Source organism: Lemur catta, chromosome 5 (assembly GCF_020740605.2).
Source record: "Lemur catta isolate mLemCat1 chromosome 5, mLemCat1.pri, whole genome shotgun sequence".
Taxonomy (NCBI): Eukaryota; Metazoa; Chordata; class Mammalia; order Primates; family Lemuridae; genus Lemur; species Lemur catta.
In genome coordinates this window covers 14,966,275-14,990,895 of record NC_059132.1, presented here as the reverse complement: position 1 = coordinate 14,990,895, position 24,621 = coordinate 14,966,275, and the positions used below count along the sequence as shown (strand labels likewise).

The 24,621-nt window shown below is 52.3% G+C and overlaps 1 protein-coding gene across 4 annotated transcripts in view; it reads left to right on the top strand.

Annotated features, from left to right (window-relative positions):
* KCNIP1 (potassium voltage-gated channel interacting protein 1) overlaps positions 1 to 24,621 on the top strand; it is a 310,723-nt gene that overhangs the window by 110,401 nt on the left and 175,701 nt on the right. For 2 of the 4 annotated variants that reach the window (XM_045551195.1, XM_045551193.1), the window contains exon 1: positions 4,196 to 4,755. The exons of the other annotated variants lie outside the window; for them this stretch is intronic. In XM_045551195.1, coding sequence (XP_045407151.1) covers positions 4,695 to 4,755 — 61 coding nt within the window. In that variant the 5' untranslated portion in view covers positions 4,196 to 4,694. Of the gene's footprint in view, positions 1 to 4,195; positions 4,756 to 24,621 lie in introns of those variants that run through there. 4 annotated transcript variants of the gene reach the window in all.

Here is a 24,621-nt window from a genome sequence, read left to right as displayed (position 1 = left end):
AGATGAAAGTAGGGTTCAGAGAAAGCACTCATCGTGCCCAAAGTCACGCAGTCGAAATCAGCATCTGAACCTTATTCTAGCAGCCTCCAAAATCCAGACTCAGTGTGACACTCTGCTACCTCCGTTTGTGGCACGAAGGGACTGCTGTTGTCCACGAGGATGGGAAAATAACGTGGCTGAGGAAGGAGTGAGTAGGGAGGAAGGGAAGTAGGAGGGAAGGAGAAATGAATTAAGAAAGAGAGAGAGAGAAGGAGAGAGAGGGGAATGAAGGAGAGAAGGAGGAAGGGAGGGAGGGAGGGAAAGAACAGGGCTTGTACGTTACATAAACTCAGATGTGCACATGCGTGTTTTAACAAGGTCCCTGCAGGTCTCTGCCAACCTCACCCCTTCCTCCCTGAACAGCCTCAGAGGGGTGCTTTAAGGAGTTCTCTGTGGGCGCTCATGTCAGAGGGAAGGCCTTGCTCCCAGAGCCTTCTGAGGGTGTGGGCTGGCACCGGCGGTGTGTATTAGTCTGCTTGGGAGGCCTTAACAAAACCCCACAGTCTAGGTGGCTTAAACAACAGCAACTTATTTTCTCACGGTTCTGGAGACTGGAAGTCCACGATCAAGGTGCCAGCGGGGTTGGTTTCTGGTGAAGCCCCTCCCCTTGGGTTGCAGATGGCCACCTTCTCCCGGTGTGCTCACATGACCTCTTCTTTGTGCGTAGGATGGATGTCTTTGGTGTCTCTCCTCATAAGAACACTAACGCTCTCAGATCATGGCCCCACCCTTATGACCTCATTTAAACTTAATGACCTTCTTAGAGGGGTCCAAATACAGCCCCCCTGGGGAATGAGGCTTCAATATACGAAGTTTGGGAGGACAAAAACATTGAATCCGTACCAGTGTGGACGAGGGAAGGGTCAGAGCTAGAGACGGTGCAAGAGCTAGTAGCTCTCCTTCCAGGGTGAAGGAGCCACAACCATTGGAGCTCAGGTTGGATGGAGGGGCAAGGTCACCTTGGTGAGTACACCGTGCTGGGAGCAACAGGACAAATGGCTTCTGCAGCCAGGGTGGCTGAAGGGAGGCTTCCTTGGCACTCCCTCTACACACTTGTTTTGTCACTTCCTCCCTCCCCGTGCAGCTCTCTGCTCTCTGTTGTGAGTTCCCAAAGGGTAGGGAGTGGGTCCGTTATCATCTTCTTTCTCTCTTGCCCCTTACACTTACCTGTGTACTTCTGCGTGGACACATTCTTTGTGAGCTGCATCATACAGTGCGTGTGTGTGTGTGTGTGTGTGTGTGTGTGTCTATTTGACAGCAGATAACACCTACCTCATAGAGCATCATCAGGAACAAATGAGCTATTGTGCATGTAAATACCTTGTATGTGCTAGATACATGAATGAATAAATATTTGTTGAACGAATGAGTGGATGAATGAATGTTCACTTGGAAGAGTGTGCTTCTTCCTTTAAGAGGCAAGGATGATCTGGTAATCATCAGTTTTTACTTACTAACTGTGTTACTGAGCAAGGAAAATTCATTCATGCATTCATTCATTCACTCAGCATGGATTGACTGCACCCTTGTCAGAAACCGGGGGTTAAGCAGAGAGTCCAGAGCTAAATCAGTATAGGTTTCTGCCCTTGAGGAACTTGCAGTCCAGAGGGAGAGACAAGGAACGGAAGGGACAATGAGAACCCAAGTGATGGGTGCTCTGATAGGAAAAGAAGCCCTGGGTGCTCTGGGAACCGACTGGGGCCAGCGAGGGATTCCTGGAGGGGATGACACCAGAAGTAGATATTCAAGGATGAGCAGCAGGTGGCCAGTGGAGAAAGAGGGGAGGCACATTCCAGGCAGAGGGAACAACATGTACAAAGGCCCTGAGGCAGGACCATACAGGGCACCTTTGGAAAATAGTGAGGGATCTGTGTGGCTGAGCCCAAAGGGAGCAGCAGGGGACAGGGGGATTGGTAGAAGAAGCCAGGCCACAGCAAGGCCTCATAACTCGTGTTCCACAGTTTGGACTTTATCTTGGTGATTTCACTTTATTCCCCCTGCTCAGAGGCCGCCATTTGCGAACACCTCCAGAAGCACGTTGCTATTTCTGATCTGTGAAAATGGAGCAATTCCTCTCTGCCCTGCTTCTTTGGAGGGCTGTGGGGAGGAGGAAACGAGAGGGTGGCGTCCTAGCCTTCTGCCTGTGGCCTTTCAAGTGCTGTCCTGGCTGTGGCCATCAGGCACTGTGCAGGTCAGCGGAGCTGAGGGTGAAGTGGCCTGGTGTTCCTCCAGGGAGGTCCCGAGCGGCCAGCAAAGATACCTGGAGTGGCATCACTCTCTCCTCAGCAAAGAGCCCTCCTCTCTCTCTTGAGTCCTGTCTGTCCAGGGGTCCCCTAGCGATGCAGGCTCCAGCCTCACCCCATCCCCTTCTTCAGGCACGGAGGGCAGGAGGGAAGCAGGGGCCAGCCCCATGTCTTGCCCCTCCTCCAGGACTCCAGGCCTCCTGGGCATGCGCCAGCCCTGAGCCGGCAGTTAGGAGAGCTGAGGCTTTGACTCTGGTGGGAGCCAGAGCAGATATGTCCACCTCAGTGGCCCCCGGTGCCCTTATCTGCCAGCAGGAGAGTCCCCAGGAGGCCATGACAGCCCCAGACTCTGAGTTCTAATCCCACATCTTGGCTGGGCAACCTCAGGCAAATTTCTGACCCCCAGGAGGCTTCAACTTCTCTCTATGGTAACAAACAGGCAGGACCTGCCTTATTCACAGGGCTTCCCTGTGGGCACCCCTTGCGGTCATGTGGTCACACAGCAGCAGGCAATGCAAATGAAGGGGACGTATGTTTGCAAGTACACCTTCCCCGCTGCACGAAATAGGACATGTGTTGGGATTTGAGGAAGCATTACGTGTATAAAGATGAAGAAAATTATTCAGGGTTCCTGGCCAACTCTTGGGTCAGCTGAGGCCCTGAACGGGCAGCTCATGGGCTGGAAAGAGGGGAAGCAGCTCCCAAGGGACCTTGTACCCTTGGGGTCCAACTGTGTGCCTGTGTGGCCTTGAGCCTGTGTCAATGTGGTGACTGCAATGCCATTTGGCACTGTGCAAGAGTCTGTGTGCCTGGGTGTTTGTGTCTCAGTCTTGTGTAGGGTCCTACGGATGCACCTCTGTGTGTATTGTGGCCTTGGGTCTGCCTGTGTGTGTGACAGCAGTGTCCGTGGGTTTGAGGGACTCGTGCCCATATGGTTGCGGGACTATGTATGCATGCATGCAGGCGTGTTTATGACACCATATGTTGCTGGACTCTGTGAACTGCAAACATGCGGGGTGTGTGTGTGTGTGTGTATGTGTGTGGCAGAGAGCAACTGACTGGGCGGGGGTCTGGGAGCAGCCTGGGCAGAGGATACTCAGTGCCAGTCAGAAAGGGTCTCCGTGGGAACCCCCGCAGTTCAGTTTTGGGGGAGGGGAAACTCCTCTCCCGCCTTCCAGGGCACAAACCTTGCATTTCAACACCACAAGGATCTGAGTCCGTGGGATGGACCCAAACTTAGCCCTTTCAGTAAGAAGCCACAGTGGGGTCCTGGGGGTCTTTGTGATCCAGAGTGAGAGCTCACAGGAGGGAGATGGATACCTGAATCCATCACTGCCCCTCAATCACTGATTCAACCCCTGCCCCATAGGCGATGGCTAAGAAATTACTGTGCAGCAGAGGGAGAGAGAGAGAGCAGAAACGGAAAACAGAGAAAGCAGGAGCTCAGAGGGCAAGGGCTCCTGCCCCACTGCCCAGTTAGAAGGTGGGCTCTGGCATTGGAGGATTCTGCAGGCACCTGGGGCCCCATAGAGCAGGAGCGCAGCCCCTTTCCCAGACAACCCAGTTAGATGCATGTTTTTCCCTCTCCTGGGTGAGACAGACTTGCCCCCACCTCATGAAGTCAGGCAGTGGGTTAAATGACATCTCCCCTGAAGTCAAGTGAAATCACATGCACCCCCCACAGGGACACACACACACACACACACACACACACACACGTTCTCCCTGGGGGCGATCCATCTGCTGCCCCCTGAACCGCTCCCATCAGCTAGGTGCCTAGCCCGGGGAGGGGGCCGTCCCGTCTGCCTGGGGCGCATCCCCGGGGGTCCCGGCGCGCCCCGGGCCGGGCTCCCCGCCCCGCCCCGCGGTGGTTACCCGCCGGCCGCTCCCCGGGCGGCTCCGAGCGCGGGCGGGCGGGCGGGCGGGCGTGCGGGCGCCGGCGCGGGTTCTGTTCATTCATGATTGCTACTCGGCCCCCGGGACCCAGCCCGAGCCGGGAGGGAGCGAGCGTGCGGCGGGAGGGGCGGGCGGAGCGCGGCTCCCGCACCGCGCGGCGCTGGCTCGGCAGCCTCGGCCGGGCGGGCGCGGGCCCCGTGTCCAGCGCCTGGCAGGCTGCGGGGCTCCGTCCTCGGCCGTGGCGAGGGGACCGGCGGGCCCGGGTGGCGCCGGGCGCGCTCCGCAGGCTGGCCCGGGAGGCAGTGCATGTGCGGGCTGACGGCGGAAGCCAGAGCCTCCGGCGCCCGGCCCCGCGCGCTGAAGACCGAGCTGCAGGCGAGCTGCCCGGCTCTTCTCTCTTTTTTTCTTTTTTCCCCTCTCTCCTCCAATTCAGAGTAGACAGTCCACACTGATTTCTTCTAGGGGAGGGGAGGGGTAGGGCCCGGGGTCACAAGTGGCACACAAGTCTTCGCTGCCATGGGGGCCGTCATGGGCACCTTCTCATCTCTGCAAACCAAACAAAGGCGACCCTCTAAAGGTAAGCCACCTCCTTCTTCCTTTTGTTCCCCTGGCTGGGTTTGGGGCCGCGGGGTGCTGAGGTGGGTGCGCCACCTGCATCCCTTTGTCCGGACCTTGCTCCCCATGAGGAGCCGGGACAGGTTGTGTCCAGAGGAGTGAGAAACCGAAGGGAGGGTTGGTGTGAACCCCAGAGCAGGGAGCCAGAGTGGGTGCTGGCCTCAGGGGTGACGGGCCCCCTCTGGGGGGCACCCGGTGCCAGGACCCCCCTCCTGGGGAAATCTCTAAGAGCAGGATAAAGAGGCACATTCACAGGTGGGGGAGACGGGGTTCTCTGGTGGCAGCGTTGTGCAGCTCTTCCCGTTCCCATGACGGCTGGCGTTTGTGCAACTGTGAGCACCGGGCGAGGGTGCTCACACACACGCTCCTCCCAGGCGCCAGGTGCAGACCTGGAAGCCCCAGCATCAGCGAGGGGGTGCGCTGCCTGCCCACCCCGACAAACCTCTGCAAGCCAAAAGGAATCAGCTGCTGCCAGGTGGCGAAACTCCCCAGGCTCATGTCCTGGTGTCTCAGGGAGTGAGGGGAGAGGGCGTCACACGAGCTTGCTGCCTGCGGAGCTCGGGGAACCTCAGGGGAGTTGAGGGCACTGCCAAGGGGTGGCCGAGAGGCGGGTTTACATCAAAGATTGAAAAGCACAATATCCTGGAGTCCCTTCTGTCTGGACTTTGTTCGGCAGCTGCCTTTCCCTAGCTGAGATGCGCCGGTCTCACCGGTGGGAGAGTTGTCAGTGGGTCCCTGTGAAGCAGGGCCGTGGGGGACTGCGCAGCCTCCTAACCAGCAGTTAGAAAGTTGGTTGTTGGAATAAAGAGATGGAAAGTGCTAGGAAAAGGGAAATGGTGGCTTTGGTTTTGTTTAATGCTCAAATGCTATTGTGTGTGGTTGGATTTTAGGTAACCTGACACTTAAATGTTCAAGTTCTGCCATTAGAGCCCAGATCCTGGTTACAGGCAGGGGTTACCACTCCCACCCCTGATGTGGCTAGTGAGTAGGACTATAGCGGGGTACTGGTGAGCCCCAAGTGCACAATTAGTGTACCCTCAGGACTGGGTTGGTCTCACCTGGGTTGGGACCCCAGAGCTCCCCCTGGGTAAGCTGCCCTGGAAGGCCCCAGGGAGAAGAGGTCCAGGATTCTGACCCAGCCCCCAGAGACATCGGACTGGCCGAGCACCAAGGAAAGAGGTCCCTGGATACAGATCGTAGTGATGAAGCTGGGTTGGCATTTACAGCCTAGAACATGGGAAGGGGCTTCGGCCCCTTTGCTCAGCTGAGTTACACGTCCTGCTGGCAGGGAAGGCACTGGTTGCCCTTTTACCAGTCCCGAGCAGGACGGGAATGCAAGCCTTGGCCCAGGGCCTTGACATTCAGAGTTCCACCTCTCGCAGATCCTGGGATGCTGCTCGACCGGGGACAATGCTCAGTGCCAAATACAGGTCTTTTCTCCCATCATCTATTTGACCACTGTGAGGTTGCAGAGGCCAGGGGACCATAGGGACAGGAAATTCAGGGGTGTGTTTTAAAATATTTTCAATGTCTGTGGCCCTCCTGGGAGCCAGCTAAGTGTCACAAAAAGATCTTGGGCTCTAGAGTCAAGTAGGGTCTGGGTGTGAATCCCAGCTTCATCACTCTCCCCCTCCGGGACCTCAGGCAAGTCCCCTTACCTCTCTAAGCATCCGTTTTCTTATCCATAAAATGAATGAGAATGCTACTTCCAGGAGGGAAACTGGGTATGTAAGATGTAGAGGGAGGGAGGACCCTGTCTCATATACTGTGTTGTCTGAAACCCCCAGGGCCCAGAAGAGATTGTTGTAAGGATGTGGGGGTCAAATGAATGAGTAAGGAGCACCTTGCATAGGGCTGGGAAGAGAGTAAGAGCTCAGACATTACGGTCTAACATTCCCTCTTCCTACGTGCACTCCAGGTCACCCTGGATGAATTCCTTCAGGGTTCCCAGAGCCAAAGCTCTTGCTTTTCTCTCAGGATTCTAAGAAAGAGAAGAGGGGTTACCAGCATTCAGTGTGCCCCTACTGTGTGCCTGGCACGGTGCTGGGTGTTTTATCTGCACTCTCTCATTTAACCCTCACTGTCTCAGGCTCTCTGCAGGTCCAAGGCCACCGGATGGACCTCCAAGACAAGCTACCTAAGCCCTGAGTGCTCAGCCCCTCTTGCACAGAGCCTTACGCCACTGGTTTGAATGGTCCAGGAATCTAGCTACTTATACTCCCCCAGGCATTTGCCCCCGGTGTAGAGTCTTATCTCACTGTCTTGCTCAGTGGAATGCTAGCCAGCAAAGACCCTTCCAAGGGAGACAGCTTGGAAACATGGAGAGAGCTCTGGCTGGGGAGGGTAGTGGTAAGGGGTCCCATCCCGGCCAGGTCACTTTCCCCCTTGAAGCCTTGGTTTCTCCATTGTAAAAGGAGAGAGTTACATTAGACATTTCTGCAGGTTCTATTTGGTTCTCAAATTCTAAGATTTTTGTTGTTGATGCTCTCACCGAAGCTGCTGCTATGATCTCTGGGACGTGAGGCTCAGATCTAATTAAAAGCAGTCAGAAGAGAGCGGTTGGGATTTTTCAACTTAGGCATCAGTCTCCCTGCTGGGTTCAAATTCAGGCTCTGCCACTTACTAGCTGTATGACTAAGCCTTGTTTTCTTCAACTATAAAACAGGGACAGTAGTAGTTACCATCTTAAAATAGCTGTTGTGTTGTGTGGATTTCAAGGCTAACGCAACTCAGATGTTTAGCACAGGTTCTGCTACATAATAAGTGCTCAGCAAATTTTAGGTACTATTCAATTTATGGCTCTATTATGTAGGTCTTCCAAATGCCCAGAGTAAGGCCATCTTGGAAGTAGGCAGTACCTCTGAGAATCTTAACAGCTCGTTTCTGGAATCCTCTTCCAGGCCTTTCCAGGTAACTAGGACCAAAAATCCAGGCACAGAGATGCTGGTCCTTTGCTGCAGCCCCCAGTGACCTCTGCTCTGTTGCTAGTCCTGAAAACATCATAGCCTGCTCAACTAAAACCCTGAAGGCTTTGAAAATACAATGTGGAAGTACATACATATTTTTAAAATAGGGCAAAAACTCCACATGATTAGTGCTGCCAGAGGAATGCACCTAGCCTAACCTGGGTGTTCAGAGAGAGCTCCCTAAAGGCAGCAGAATCTAAAGTCATTTAAGGGCCATGCCACTGAATAAAAGTATTCAAGTTCATTTCCTGTCCTTCTCTCTGTTGGAATCTTTGTGTGTCTTTAATTCAAAATTGGAAAAGCCCCGCTTTTGGGATTCAGCCTGTGCATCCCAGTCCCAGGTAGAATTTCTGGCTCAACAGTTTTGCATGTGCTCATCATACCAAGGGCTGCTCCTGGGCGGGCATGGATAAGTGAGACAGGTTAGGGTGTCAGGAATAACCAGAGGAGGGTTGTTCAGGTGCAGCTGCCGGGCCTGTGGGGGGCAAGAGAACTTGGAGAAGACATCACTAGACCAAGGCCATCTCAAGAGAGATTTGCCTGTAAGCAGAGAATCCCACATTGCAGGAGTGGCTGGGTTATAAATCCTCCGCGACCAGGTGAAAGCTTTTGGAACTTTCAGAAAGGGCTGGGCTTTGGATCTCCAGAATGCTCATTGCGTAGGTGCGCGGACCAAATCCCATAGCTATCAGATGCTTTTTCTAAGGCCAGATGGCAAGTTAGAGGCAAATACGGCACCAGTCTCCTGGCTGCTAGATCACTGAGCACCTTGGAGAGCTCGTGGAAGCAGAATGTACCTGAGGAGGCCGGGGTTGGGGTTTATCCGTCAGGGCGGTGTGTTTTACCGGAGAGAGCTGGGAGACCAGCAAGAGGCAGAGAGGCAGAGGAAAGCAGTAGCCCCTCCCATCACACAGTCCTGTGCTCAGGGGACCTTTTGCAAGTCATTTCACCTTGCAAATGCCAGTTTCTTTGACGATAAAGGGGGAATACTAATTTGTGGAGACCTTGTGCCTCAGGCGTTACCAGTGCCTGCATCTTTGCCCATCCTTTTAACTCCGTAATACTCTTTCTCCCATCCCTACCTCCTTGTCTAATGGTTAAAATTCCACTCACGTTCCAAGACCTCACTAAGCTCTTTCCATATTCAGGAAGCCTTTTCCAAGCCCCAGAGAGAAGTCACTTCTCCCGTCTGAATTCCTGAATTCTTTTAAGGTGTCCATCCTTGTGATTCACAAGTCATACTAGCAATCAGGCGATCAGTGGAGGTGCTAACCCCTCTTGCCCAACCAGAGAACAGGTTTCTTTGGGCAGGAACCTTGTCTGACTCATTCTTCACAACAGCCAGCTTGGTTCTTTGCACATAGTAGGTACTCAATAAATATTTTCTGAAGGAAATTATAAATAAGGGAATGGTTGGCTGTTCTTCATTATCTCCTAGATTTTGCAGACCCTGCAGGAAAAGTTAGCTTCCCACTGGAATTTCAGTTACCAGCCCTCTGCCTGGAATGAATTCTGTTATTTGGTCTGCTGGCTTTGAATTGGCTTTGTCCATGAAATGTAGCGAATCTGTTTACCATTTAGCAAGAAAGTGCTGAGAACAGTGTTCCTACTCCCAGCCCCCTGATAGTCACAAAAGTGCGCGGAGCCCACACACGGTGCCAAGCACTGTTCTGGTCCCTCAGTCCCAGAAGCAGCTCAGTGGAGTCAAGATGAACAGAAAGAGGGAGGTGGAAAAGACTGGAAGAGGGAGGGGAGGAGACTTACTGCCTAAAATCAGTGGGGTTTTTCTACCTGGTCCCTGGAAAAGGACCAAGGTTTGGACCTCTCTTTGTCGACTGGGAGGGCTTTATTCCATAAATGCATGCTAAATGTGCAAATGCGTACCTTAACATATGGGTGAAAGGATGAACGTTCAAATGAATGAGGGAATCAGTAAATGAGCAAACGAATTTGGAAGCAAATGAATTATCAAAGGAATGACAGAAGGAATGATTGAATAAAGCATTCATGAATGAACAAATGTGTCCATAAATGAGTGAATGAATGATGAAGTCCTGGAAAAGCTATAATAAAAGACTGTCTTTTCACTAAGAGCATTTATAGTCATGCTTCCCAAATACTGGCTCTAAGCCCCCCACCGTGAAATTTGGAAGGAGTCAAGGGAACAAGAAGCCCTCATGCAGATAATTAACAGTAAACTTAAAGCAAATGCTTCCTAGAAAGCTGAAAATTATAAATTCAGTCAAGAAGAGTCCTGGTAATTTTTTGGATCCCAGTAGGTGTGCAGAGTCCTTGGGGAAAGCAGGAAGATGGGGAGGTATCTCTAAGTTTTCACTCTTTTGTTGAAACAAAACAGGGACTGACCCACAGTGACTTCCCTTGTGTTCCCTTGTATTTCAGGTTCCCGTTTACCTTGTCTGCATGAGATCAGAACCTGCATATTTGTCCACTTAGCCAATCCTGTAATTGTCCTTTAACATTGTTTCGCTGATGTCATTTCTGCCCAAGATCCACTCCGGCTTCCTCAGCCTCCCTCCACCTCCATCTTTGCATTCACTGGGCCAACTCCTACACATCCTTCAAAGCCACTTTCAATGTTACCCCTCCGGGAAACCCTCCCAGGCTCCTACAGGCAGAGCACATCTCTCCCATCTCTGTTCCCCTACAGCTGTTGCTACTTCCCCTCACTACAATCCTGAACACGATGTAAGGTGATCATTATGGGTTTACACAGTTATCTCTCTGACTAGCTCTCAGGGACTGAGTGTTATTCCGGGGCCTCTGTCCGGCCTGACACTGGGTCCAGATGTGATAGATGCTGGCTGCGTAGACGTGGGGATGGATCGGCTGGGGGGTGTGTGCTTGATGGCTCTGAGAGTGCAGGAGTGCAGTGGTGCAGAGGAGAAATCCAGGTCTGCTCCTATAAAACTCCGCATAGTGGCCCTGGAGCTGATGTTCCCATTCATCAGGCAGGGAAGGAACAGCACTGAGGGAGGAGGGAGAGACAGAGAGGGAGAGATTTACTAAGAGTCCTAGGGCCTTCAGAGAAACTTGACTTATCTGTAAATGCTTCACCTCCCTCCAGGTAGTATTTTAAATAGGTCACCTTCTGCAAGTAGCTGTAGTCAGTTGGGATATCGCTAGCTTCCCATGCCGTAGCCTGGGCTTAGTACTTTGGATTAATTCTTATTGTTCCAGGCCAAACTAAAAGCCTTGTTGGTACAGTGGGGAGAAGTAGGAGCTGCACTCCACTCAAACCAGGGAACTAGGAATAGGACGGTATAATGGTTAGGACCACTGAGCTAGAGTAAGAGAGTGTCGGGGTGCAACCCTCCTCTGGCAATTCATAGCTGAACCTCTCTGAGCCTCTGTTTCCTACTCTGTAAAATGCGGGCAATGCCAGTGTCGCCCTTACAGGGCTGTGTGAAGGCCAAGGAGGGAGCGAGCACAGTGCCATGCATAGGCAAGGTGGTCTCAGCAGCTTGGGCTGATGCTGGCTTCGCGGCTGCCCTTTGTGCCATCCCAGGGCAGGTTCCTTCCACCTGTATGATGACTGTGTTACCCTTGGCAATCTCTGTCACTTCGAGCTGTGGCCTCTGATTCCATCCCTCTGAGACCCAGAGCTACCACATCCATGGCCACCAAAACCCTAAGCAGTTTCTCTGGGAAGTTGTTGATTTACATAGTAACAGAAAATCCCAACTGTGAGGTATGACAATGTGCATGTCTGTGAGGATGAATGCTAACACTGGCTAAAATTGCCTGGCCTCTGCTCAGCGCTGGGCCCCTTGCTCTGCCCTTTCCTGTGTTATTTTAAATGCTGTTTGTAGTTCCCATTTTGCAGATGAGGAAGCTGAGGCTCTAAGAAGGGAAGTGTCTTGCTTAGGGTCAGAGCTTGGAGATGGCAGAGCCCAATTCTGGCTGATCCCAGCGCTTGAGCTTTTAGCCACTGCACCAACCTCCTCCCCTCTTGGCTTTGCCTCTGGAGCCTGGGGGGCCTGAGTGGGCAAACAGCCAAAACGGGCGCACGGAAGTTGGGGAGAAGGCATTCAAGGATAGACCCAAGGACCTCGTTAGCCAAACTAAACAACTGAGCTGCCTGCAGGCCCTGAGCAAAACGCTCTTAGCCCCATCTCAAACCACCCCTGGATCTGTTTCCATTTAATCTGACACTGCAAAAGCCTGAATATGAAATGATTGGGGGCAGAAGGCCAATTAGCAAATTCATTAATAGGATTAAACATCTGTCCTCTGCTCTAATCACTTATGTGAACTAAATTTTCTCCCTTTGTTATCGTCATCATTGCCTGTCATGGAGGGATCGAGCATTTAAATGTCTCCAAGTATGTTAGAATTTCAGACCTTCAAAAGCAGGATGTTCACATGGTCCAGAGGGGCAGGAAGTCCCCTCTAGGGCAGGTGAGTGGTTTTCCCACAGTCACTGAAGTGTCAGCCCTGGCATCTGAACCAAGGCTTCCCCGGCCCTGCTTGTCTCACGTGACTTGCTATAGAGTCAGATTTCCCCAGATTAGCATTTTTCCAGTTGAGCTTTTTTCCCTCCCTTCCTTCCTCCCTCCCTCCCTCCCTTCCTTCTTTCCCTCCTTCCTTCCTTTTTTCATTAATAAAACAGAAGTGCAGTACTACATGCTCATTTAGTTTAAATTTACTAATTTTAAATGTTACTCCAGCCAAGCAAGAGCCTGGGTCTTGATTCTACCAGCCGTCACCTTAGCTGTATCTCCAGATTTTCTGCTACCTGAAGATGTGACGAGGAGGCAGAAAATTCAGGGTCTTCACCTAAGTTGTTTCTAGGAACATAGGCCAGTACAAGGTGCAGGACAGAGCCGTGTGGACTGCCACTGGAGACCTCGGCACACAAGGGGTTTCACTGATAGTGCTCAGAATGCCAGAGCAGGCTGGCAGCCTGGTTTATGTACAAAGCCTTTGTGTGGGATTTGAAACCAGAGAATTTGACAGAAGTTAGTAAGAGTCTAAATAGACAAAGGAAGGATCTGAAGCATGAGAGTTGAATGCCTTTTCCAGGGAGCCTGATAGGACCACTCTGTTGGGGAAAAAAAAATCTAATCTCTTTTTCCTTTTTAGAGTAGTCCTGTGCTGGTTATATTGTTACCCTCACTTTGCAGAGCAGGAAACTGAGGCTCAGGGAGCTTCTTGATTGGCTAGTGATTGGACAGCAGGGACTGAAGCCTGGCTGGTTGTCAGGCACCCTCACGCAGCCTCCTGCCTGCAGCTGCAGGGCACATCCGGGACATGCGAGCCGCTGATGCCCAAGAAGAGGCTGGGCAATTACTGCCAGCTTCCTAGCTCCCAGGGACTGAAAATGACAGCCACCAGCCTCCTCTGGGCCCTGTCAGCCCCTCACCCACGCCAGCCTGGCCCCAGAGTGAGAGGAGGGCTCCTGTGGAGACCACGCAGCTCCCAGCTGCCTCGGGGAAGCCAGTGCCTTTGCATGCATGCATGCGGCTGAGGCTGCACTTTCCTGTCTCCGGGATTCACCAACGTAGGACTCTCCCAGATGGCCAAGTAGCACACTCGGCAGGGGTCTCCCAGGGAGGCTTTCCCTCCCATGGAAGTCAAGGGCAGCAAGGGGCTCACTTCCTTTCCTTTCTCCTTCGCACTCAGCCAGCCTGGGCTGGGCTAGGGCTCTGCGCCCTGAAGGCCCTAGCACGGACGATCATGTCCCCCACTCCCCAGTAAGGGCTGCTTAGACAGTAAAATACCTCTAGGGAAGTCGCTAGAATTTGGATTTTCCCCATGGTGACTACTCTGCTGACTTTTTTGGAAATATAATATGCTTTCAAAACATGCTGTTTTCACAATTTTTGGTGCCTCTACTTTGATGGTGCTTTAAGCATCTTCTGAGGTTACCTATCAGATATTTCAGCATCAGAGTTGGAACCAGACAGGAAAAAGAAAAAACTGGTCTGTATTGGGCACCTACTGTGTGCCAGGGACAGTGCAAGGTATTGATTAAATAACAGTAACAGCAATAACATTTAAATTGTCCTTATAGTAATAATAACCATAGCAAGAAGAAGAAATGACATCTATGTAGCACTTTGTGCCATGTGCTATTCTAGGTGCTTTTGACACTAAACTAATTGAATCCTCTCGACAACCCTGTGAGGTGGGTGCCATGACTACCCCACGTGACGGACGCAATGTCGGACGGTGAGAAGTAGGCACTGATCCCCCTATTTTCCAGACGAGGAAACTGAGGCTCAGGAACAAGTGACTTGCCCAAGCCCCCAGGTGGCTGGTGGAACAGGACTCACACCAGCCTGGCTGCCTCCAGGCCTTGCTGTCGGCTCTCCCAGGGCAGGCCCAGCGACTTCCTAGAGGCACCTTGTTACGTGATGTGTCCCAGGGCTAAAGATTGAAGACCAGGGACTAAAGACTGAGTGTTGTTGAGTTTTGCCCTAATCTTCTCAGGGGCACCTGGTCACGCCCAGTTTCCTACTCCATCTGTCCTCACTGCACCACCATCCCGTCCTCCCTGGCTCTGCCTGGGCCGCGTGACCACTTTACGTGCTGGGCCGCACTGTGCCCTCTACTGCAGCCAGGCAGGCTCCCATCTGCCTTCTCCTGAACAAGAAGCTGCTGGAAGGAGCTGAGAGCTACGTAGGACACAGTCTTTGCCCTCAAAGAGCTTCTGTCTGGTGAGAGTAGTTATATTAACAGCAAACCTATGGATCTCTGTGCACCCCACACTTCAGCAGCTTGGTTTTATTTAAGCCTTATAATATTCTGAGAAAGTAAGCACTGTTACTAGACCTCTTCCAGAGAAGGAAACCGAAGACTAGGGAATGTAAGAAGATGTCTAGTGTGTCGCTTCTTATAAGTGGGCAAACCAGGATTTGACCCCGGATGGTTTGACTCGAGTGCCTGTGTGCTCAATCGCTGGACGACGCTGTCCCTGGACATCTAACCACACTGCACTGCAGACTGTGTGACACCGTGGGGCTCAGAGGAAGGAGAGCCCCTCTACCTGAGTGGCAGGGGCTGGAGAATCACAGAAGATGCCTGAAAGAGGCCGCGTTGGAGCTCAGTGAAAGGGCTGGGGCTTGGCCAAAGTGTGAATGTAGATTAACGAAGTTCTGGACAGGAGGGACGGAATGAGCAGGCATGGAAGTAGGCGACAATAAGAGAGGAAGAAATGAAAATGAGTGGTGATGTGTACTTCTGTGACTTGGAGGATTCAACAGAAAGGCTGTCATCAGAAATGGGAGGGAACAGGATGCAGGCAGGGACCAGAGTGAGCTGTCCACGTTTGGGGAGGCAGGGAAGGAAGGGGTCCTGGGAGGCAGCAGATAGCAGGGGTGAGGAAAATGCTGAGTAAGTAGGATGGGGACTGTGGCCCTCCGATGCATGTCCTCCGAAAGTCCCCCCGGGACTGCTCCAGCCCTCATCCACTCCCACCTACTCCCCTCCCAGGGCATCACTGTTTGTCTCCATGATTTAGCAGTTGATGGCCTTGACCTGATGAGTAATCATTCCCTGTAAACATGCTTGACTCTTCAGCAAGGGTATCCTTTCCTCAAACCCTGAACCTTTCTGCCCTCTGAGCTTCTCCAAGGAGCCCAACACAGTCTGGGCACACAGCTGGTCCTTGGTGGCTTGAATTGATGTTTCACAGAAATGCACAAAGACTTGGGATTCTTAATTGGAGTTAATGTAGCAGAGAAACTTGAGGATGACTTTGAGGCCCCCCCATAATACACCCACAGGATATGATGTCAAAGATTGTGGTTCGTATGTGGTCCGCTATGTGGATCATAGTGTGTTGGCGGCCATTCGATTACAGCCAACTCAATTAGAGTTGATAGAGAGAAGAAGGTATGATGCGTTGGGTAAATAGAACTGAAGACCAGTCCTAGCTTCCCCTTCGTGAAGCTGTGGTTTAAATGAATTGTTTAACCCCTTTCCGCATGTCAATTTCTTCTTCTACTAAATAACAGCAGTCATGGTACCAACTCATTGGATTGTCATGAGGATTAAGTGAGATGATGTGAATGTAAATGTTTAGTAAACTGTCAGGCAGGGCATAAATGGTGAGGATCAAAATTAGATGATGATAATTGGTCATAGTGGTAATAATGATTTTATTTATGTATTTATTTATTTATACTTACTGGTTATGGCAGCAGGTAGTGATGATTTTGACGGTGGTGGTGGTAATGTGCTGATAGTGTTGGTGGAAACATTTGGTCATTGGTGGTGGTGTTGGGGCTGGTATTATTAGTGGTGGTGATGATTCTAGTAGGGCTAGTATTGTTGATGATGGCAGAGATGCTGGTGACAGTAAGACAGTAGTGGTACTAATGATCATAATGATGGTGATGTTCAAGAATAATGATGTTAGTGCTAACAGTGATGATTACAGCTGAGATAATGTTGCTGCTTATAGGGGTGGTGGTAGAAGTGACAATAGCAATGGTGGTGGTGATGGTGGTGGTTATGGAGGTGGTGCTGGTGTGGATGGGTGTGATAATAATGCTGGAGTGGTGGTGATGGTGTGACAGTGATGGTGGTAGTGGTGGTAGGGATAGTAGTTGTGATTACAGACGGTGTTAGTGGTTGTTGTGATGATAATGGCAGGGCTGATGTTGGCGATGGTGGTGGTGATACAGTGGTACTCACGGTAGTGCTGCTGGGAGGATGATGGTGGCACTGGTGGCAGCAGCACTGGTAGATTTGAGGCCATCATTCCCTTTGTCAAATTGACTAGGCTGCACAGGATTTCCAACCCTCAGAACTTAAATTCCCCCAGGTGTATTTGTCAAAAGTAGGAAAGAATAAGACAAATCAGCTCATGCCACCAGATTTCTTCTCTTGTTCATGGCTGGTGCTTTCAGAATCATTAAATATAAGCTGCCTTCTTTACATTTGCATTCGAGCATGTAGCTCAGTGCCATGCCCAGTACACAGCCAAGTCTTCAAGAAATATTTGTGAAATGAAGGGATAAACTAGCAGAAGGACACAGGCCTTGCTCTTGGATGAACTCACCAGAGTTACATGTCCCATCTTCAAAGATAATGCAGGGGTTATAAGGCACAGTCCCCGTCACATCAGAACGTACCTGCATTAACACCATGCAGCGTGGGCAATGAAGGGACCCTTTTTATACGGCAAGCTGGGAAGGCTTGTTGGCACCTACTCTGCCCCTGGGAGCCCACTGGGTGTCAGCCTGGCCTGACCCTTGTCCCCAGCAGCCCGCCCTCAGAGGCAGGGCCTGTTCTGCTCTAAGTCTGCACTAGATGAACACAAGGAACAGGGGAGAAAACAGGTCTCCTGCCAGCTGCCCTGGAGAGCCCACGCCTGCCTCTCCAGTGGCCCTACCGGGGACGAGAGGCACGTCCTGGATCTGGAGATGTTCTTGGCGGCAAGTCCTCCCCCGATGGCGGGAGGGATGACAGAAGGGGCTTAGGTGCTAGTGCCCCCACATCCCGCCCTCTCCACTCCAGCAGGTCACAGGCACCTGTAGAGCCTCTGTTCACTGTGTGTGGAGAAGGAACAATCCCGTGCCAGCCTCTGAGGGTTCTTGTGGCTTTTAGGCATGTGGCACATAGTTAGTGCTCAATAAATGGTTGCAGACATTAATTTCAGTATCATTTATTATCTTAATTATGGGTGGAGACATTGAGCTAATAAGTGGTGGATAATGATAGACCAGAGATTTTAGGTGGAACACGTGTGGCTTGGATTCACCTTGAACCCCCCGATCCTGGCACTGAGGTGGGTCCCCTGTTGGACACGTGGTACTGGTGGGGCTGTTGAGAAGGATGGGGTGAACCATAGGCATTAGGCTCCAAGTGCTGTTCTGCAGAGTAAGGAGTAAGATTTGGAGACTGGACAGTCTTGGATTTCCACCCCAGACTTGCTTTTCCCTGGCTGTGTGACCCTAGGTGAGCACTTCTGCTGAGCCTCCATTTCTTCGTGTGCCTGGTGGGGTTAGTGATACGGACCACATCGGCTCCTTGGCAGAGCACGAGAAATGAAGTGTAAACAGAGCGAGGGTGGGAATCAGCCTCTAAGGCATTGCAGGACGGAAGGTAATGGGAAGACCAAAGTGGTTTTTGGATTAGAGCTGCCTGCAGCCTTTATCTGTCTCTGGAGTTGATTTATTATTCCCCCAAATGCTGGAACAAAGTCAAGAAATGAGAGGAAGGAAGGGAGAGAGATGGGTAATAAGAGTATGGAAGGATATGGAAGCACGGAGGGTGCGGGTAGCAGCTGCCTGACCTGAGCAAACTCCACGATGGGGGAATTCATTGGTGGTCATCACTCTTGTTGCAATTGTTCCTGTTAAAAGATGGAGAAGGGACTTCAGGTAGAAGGAAGAGCTCAAGGAAAGACACAGGTGCGTGAAAGCAAGAAGTGATGAACAAAAGCTAGGCTGAATTTCCTCAAGCTCACAAAGCACCCTGTGCAGTCTGCAGAGGGTAGAAACTGAGGCAGGCCGTCCCCTGAACTTCTAATACCACCCAGTGACTCTACATATCCAACAGGGGGAGTTCACCAAAGGTTGTTTGGTGTGTGCGCATGTGTGGCCATTCCTGGAGGGTAAAGCATGCTTCTTTGTGTACACCATCAGACAACATGCTGGGCACTCCCCCTGAATCATCTCATTTAAGTGTCACACAGCCCTGTGAGGCAGATTCTCCTATCATCTTTATTTTATAGATGAGAAAATTGAAGCTCAGAGAGAAGTGAGGACCAGCCTAAGGCCACACGGTGCTAAGTGCAGGGGCAGTGTTGGAACCCAGGCCTGCCTGTCCCCTTAGGTCTCAGAGATTCTCCCCCTACTACTAGTATGAGCTCTGCCTGTCATTTGGGGAAACTGAGGCTCGGGAAAGCTGTTTACTTGCGCAGCCTACTTGACGCAGCGGGAGGCTAAATCCCAGTTCTGTCAGCTCCTTGGTCCCCTCCCTGGCACATCACTGGACAACACAAAATCTTCCATCTCCTTTCTGATCTTCCTCCCTTTCTTGGCTGTCTTCCAAAACTTTGGGGGAGCAATAAACCAAAGTTTCTCTCTTTCTCTGCCGAAAGACAAAGAAACGTTGGGGTAGGAAGCTCCAACCGCAGAACATTTTGGTGTCTGCATGACCTCCGTCTGAGCTGCCCGGGAAACAAACCCTCCTCCCCTACCCCAGCATTGGCTAATATGCTGGTGGGCAGCAGCCAGACTCCAAGGCTGGCATGCATTGGCCCTGTGCCTTCTCAACCCAGAACCCGCTTAATTCAGAAGGTGCTCCACGTAATGGTGACGTGCACAGACTTAGAAGTCAGGCAATGCTGTTCTGGAACCTGGCTCTGCCTTTCTGGAGCTGTGTGGTCTTGTGTAAGGCACCTGCTCTGCCTGAGCCTCAGATCCTTCCGCTGCAAAATAGAGGTAATATCTCCCTTTTAGGGTTGCTGTGAGGATTAACTGAAAAGTGTATGTAAAACACATGTTCCCTCACAGGCACTCATTTGAGAGTTAACAACGGAACCATGAGTCTTGGGCAACAGATGTGGTAAGAGCAGGTTCCTCTGCAACCACAACCCTAGTCCCTAGCACAGATATGGCCATTCCTGAGATGTACTATCACTCCCTCACCCATTACCCATGGCAGACATTGATCATCCATGCATCACAGGACTTTTTCCTTCCAAGCTAGAATGTGAACCTCAGAATCCTTCTTAACACAGCACTCCAAGCAGTCACTGAGTGCAGTTGGTGTGAGAGATAGATGAAGTTTATTTGCATCCTAGTTCTGTCCACATTTGCTGCTCCCTGTGCTCAGCGCAGGCTGTCTCTCGGCTCTGCTTTTGCGAGTGCATGTTTCTGTGTCTGTGTGTGTGTGCATTTAAACTTCTCTTCCCAAGTGTAAAACCATCCCAGTCATTTGTGTGTTGGTTTATTTGTACAAATCTCTGGACTTTCAGAATCGCGCTTGCAATTCTTAGACGCTTGTTCTGTCTAAGGCTTGGGATTTCCAAGTCACATCAGCTCACGTCTGGAAGGGATGTGGGTGGGAATCGAGTTAGAACTTGGGAGAGCAAAATCCGCACAAGCACACACCCTCAGCCACCTGTTGGAGTGGCACAGGAGATGGCAGGTGAATGTGAATTCGAAGTCTTCAAAAGACTTAACCCTCCATTGGCTGATGGCCATAATCTCAAGAAGGCAGGCCTAGAATACTACAATGTATACTTTAGGGTAATGCTAGCTGCGGTAACAAACCCCAATATTGCAGTGGCCTAGCACATAGAATCATAGTTATGGTTCATATAACGGTTCACTGTGGGTGTTCCTGGTGGGCAAGTAGCTTTCTTCCATGTGGTCACTCAGCAACCCAGGTTCCTTCCCTGTTGTCACTCCCTGGCCTTGAGGCTCCTCTACATCTAGATGAAGCGGGTATAGAAGGCACACTGCTTCTAAAGCACTTTGACCTGGCAGTGACAAACATCACTTCTGCTCAGTTCATTAGGGAGAGCGTGCTCCCTAGCCCCGCCCAGACGCAGGGAGTGGGGAGGGCAGAAAACGTGGCCTCTGGCTGGCCCAGCAACAACTCTAGCTCTGGGGAAGCACAGGATGGAGGTGAAGACCACAGCCAGGTCTGCCGGAGGCCCGGGCCCCAGTCAGCTGTGTGGAGTCCCGGCTGGGCAAGGAGTCAGTCCAGACGCTGTTTGGTCATCTTGGACCTGGAGCAGGCAGCTCAGCTGGCAGGGGCCACACCAAACCGGTCCAGGGAAGTCCTGCCCTGACCAGAGGTAAGGCCTGTGTGGTGCCAACCACCTCCCTCCCGAGGACAGGATGCAGCAGATGGTCAGAGCCTTGTCCCATTAAACATGTGAGTGGTTCAACCAGCATCCCCGATGCGTCCGGGGCCGCCGAGAACCTTCCTGTTAGAACGTGCCTCCCCAGGCAGCTCCGCCTCAGGGAGAGACAGGGCTGGTCATGACATCTTCAGCGTCCTTGTTCCGCGTGGCAGCTGCGTTTCTCATTGTGGTTTATGTGTTGCTCACGTGATCCGAGCTAATGGGAATATTCTCCTGACAGATGAGTCCCTTCTGGGTGTGCCAGCAAACCTCCAAGGCTCACTGCCAGACACTGGGGAATTCGCCAAGGTAAATGCCACCTTGTGAGGTCTTTGGGATGCAGCCAGCAGCCTCCCCAGGGCAAGGCTTCCGCCTCGTCATGAGGCTTCTCTGGCCGCCCGGGAGCCTTGGGGAGCCGCACCCACAGCCCCACGGGGCTGGGTCTGTTTCCAGCTGCGTGGGGGACATTCTAGCAGCTTTGCCTGATCTCTGTAAGATAGAAGGCAGGAAGGAGAGAAGGTGGAAGAATAAAAATCCACTGCTTAGAGTGTTCCCTCCAAAGCAGACCTCCTGAGTCTCATCTAAGCAGGACTTGGAACAAAGGAATCTTGGCGCTTTGATTATCGTGTCTGCAGCAGTCGTTGAAATGAGTCTGACACTCACCAGTGCCTTGATAGGAATTATAATTACATCGGAAGACCCCAGGCAGCCGGGTAAACTGATTAGCTGCTGCTCCGAGCTGATAGATTTTTTCCCTCTGGGTCATAAGTAGGGCTGTGGGACATGGCAGCAGGTTGGGTGGGAAGAGGCCGAGATGGGCTGTGTATGTCCAGGAAGCCCAACTGAGTGGTGCACACAGGTCCCCTGGAGAGACAGTCTGACAGGTGTCCACGGGCCCCCACAGGGTACGTCTCATCTCCCCTGGCCAGGCCTGCGCTCTGATCTTGTGCAGAGAGCTGTCCTCGGAGCAGGCTGAGGGTGGCTGCACTGGTAGGCGATGCTCCGGGAAGCCCTCCCCCAGGAAAGCCGACGCGTTCTGCCAGGCATAATTATTGCATGGATAATTACACGATTCAGAGCCTGCCGGAGAATCCTGGGCCAGTGCCAGAGCAGAAAGGCAGGGTTCCGGAATGCGGCCGGTTACTGCTCCTCAGAGTCAACTTTGAAAGACAAAGGTAATCAGTCTCCCTCCTAAGAATCCTACCTGGCAGGGCCAGGACATGGCCCACCACCCCTTCCCTCTGGCCACCAGCCCCCTTACTGGCAGGGTCCCCAGAGTTCTGACCTAATCCCTCCTTAGTATTCCCCCCAACACATCACCCTCTGGGGACAGCCCAGCCCCTCCCACCAGCACCTATGCGCTGATGACCCCAAGGGCTCCTCCAGCTGAGCATGTCCAGATGCATGTCCTTTGCATGTCCCCTCCAGCTCGTCACACCCCGAACTTAGCTGCTCCCCTCCTACCTCTGTCTGCCTCTCAGTCCATATTCTCTTTCCCGCTGCCAGCACCTGTCTTCCCAGACCCCCAGCTAGGCACCCAGGGGTCCTCCTAACCTCCTCCTTCTCTGCCACCACCTATGTGCCATCTGAAGCCGGGTCACATCAGTTCTGCAGCAAGCACGTGTGTCTCGGCTTCTGCCCCTCCTCCCAGCCCAGGTCCAGGCTCCATGGTCATCTCTGGCTGTCTCGTAGTGGCCCCTCCTCTACCTGAGTCCCCTAGAGACCAGCTTCACTGCCTCCAAATCCACTGTCTTCATGCAAATCTGGCTGCATCTTCCCGTGCCTGGAGTCCTGCCATGGTTTCCCATCACCCTCAGCACAGCTTAACTTGTCCCCTTCAGGCTGTGCTCAGGCCCTTCCCAAGCTGCCCATGCTCCAGCACTGTGTCTCTTGCCACATTCATGACAACCAGCCCTGTTGGATGCCATGTACACTTCTCCCAGTTCCTCAAGCATGGCTTTGCCACACCTGAAAATGCAAGTGTGGAGTGGAAGAATACAAGGGTGAATGTGCTGGGCTCTGGAGCCAGACTCTGGGTTTGAATCTTGGCTCCATCGCTTGCTAGCTGTGTGACCCTGGGCAAGTTGCCTGACCCCTCTGTTCTTCTTTCTTCCTGTGTGTGACATGGAAATAATAGTAACAATGGAACCCGTCCCATAGGTTGTTGGGAGGATTCAATGACATAATTCACGTACAGCACTGAGAACGTAACTAGTGCACGGTCACTGTATTATGAAATGTCCGCTGCATGTATGCAGGTGGAGACCCACGAAATGTGAAATCCAGGGGGAAACAAAATTCAGTCCATGCCTTCACCTTACAGAGGGAAAACTGAGGACCTGAGAGGGAAATGGCCTTACTACGGCCACCCCAGGAGGCTGACTCCCGACCACAGCCCAGCGTTCTCTGACCTCAGGCCCAGCTGGCCTGGCGTGGAGCAGACGGCTCCCTCTGCACAGTCACATTCTCTGGGTTCTCTGTGGGTTCACCGTTGAGCAGGATTCCTCCCCTAGAAAGCACCTGACTCTGAGAAGTGGCCTGGGCGGGGAGAGGAACAGTGGGCCACTCGGCTTTCCAGATGAAACCAGAGAGAGGACATCTGGGGGAGGGGCAGTTAGGAGTGGGCTTCTGCTCAAGGCCTGGGAACTTTGCCTAAAACTGAGGCCTTGGGCTCGGTCCAGTGTGCCCCATTTGCTGGTCCCAGCATGTGCCCAGGGTCAGCGGATGGCCAGCCTGGGCTTTGGGAACAGCTGTGTCTGTGTGTGAGTCCCTGTCTCCGGGGGCCTCTAGCAGAGGACCTAAGAGCATGCACTCTGCAAGCTGTCCTAACCCTGACTCCAGCACTTAGCAGTTGGATGACCTTGAGCAAGTGACTTAACCTCTCTGAGCCTCGGTTTCCTCTTCTGTAAAATGGGAGATCACAGTAATACCTGCTCCATAAGGTTTTTGTGAGGATAAAGGGTATAATCTGCATAAAAGCACCTAGGTAGTGCCTGACACTTAGCAAAAGCTCAATAAACATCTAAAAATGGCAGTAACCAAGCACTACAGTGTATGTCGAACGCCCATCTCTGCACGTAGTCCGTGTGCATTCCCTCCCTAGAATGCAGAGGAAGGAAGACCTCCGTGAAAACCCTACATATATCTTTGCCAATTGGCAGTTTTTCCTTGAGTTAATTTGGGAGCCTGTGACCTTTCCTGCCGTGTGTTTCTCTGACTCAGACTGCAATACTGCAATGCCAGCCAAATGTGGTGACAAGCCCCTTTCCCAGGCAGCTGAAGAGAGGCAGGAGTGTTCTGGAAGCTTCTCCTGGGGAAGGGGGTGGGGAGAGCCATCTGATGCCATGAGGACCACCTGGACAAACGGAGTAATTCCAGACTCTATCTATGCCGTCTCCTTCAGCAAGGGGTGAGGGTTGCAGGTTGTGTTGCTGTGCTTCTCTCCCTGCGTCCTGGGCCCAAGACCACACCCCTGCACAGGGCTTCTGTGTCATCGTCACCAGGAAAACGGGGCTGCCGAGAATGCCAGAGCCAACCAGGCTGCTCTCCTGGGGCGCCATGTCTTTGTATTCTGTGCAATACTGTCTTACAACCACCCTTCGGATACCCACCACGTGCCAGGCCTGGCTCCGTCTGCTGAGCCTCGCGTCACGGGGCCCCACCATGTGCTCAGGGCTGCCAGGCACTTTCGCCTATGGCTGGATCGAGACCTGGCTCTCCACCTTCCAGGTGTGTGACCTGGCCAGGCTCGTGTCACTTTCCTGGGCACTCAATATCCTCATTATAAAATTCAGTACATAGCTGTGACGATGAAGTGGGAAAGAAGTCTGCAGTGCTCAGAACAGTGCCTGGCCACTGGTGCACACTCAGTAAATGCCAGCGGTGTTGTCAGTATCAACACACGGCAGCCCACTTCTGCAGAAGAAGAGAGGGAGGCTCCAGGAAGGGAAGGCACGTGCTCAGGGTGCATTTGGACTCGGGCCTGTTGGGTTCCACTCTGGAATTTTCTGCTCGTTTCAGGCTGCACTGGAGC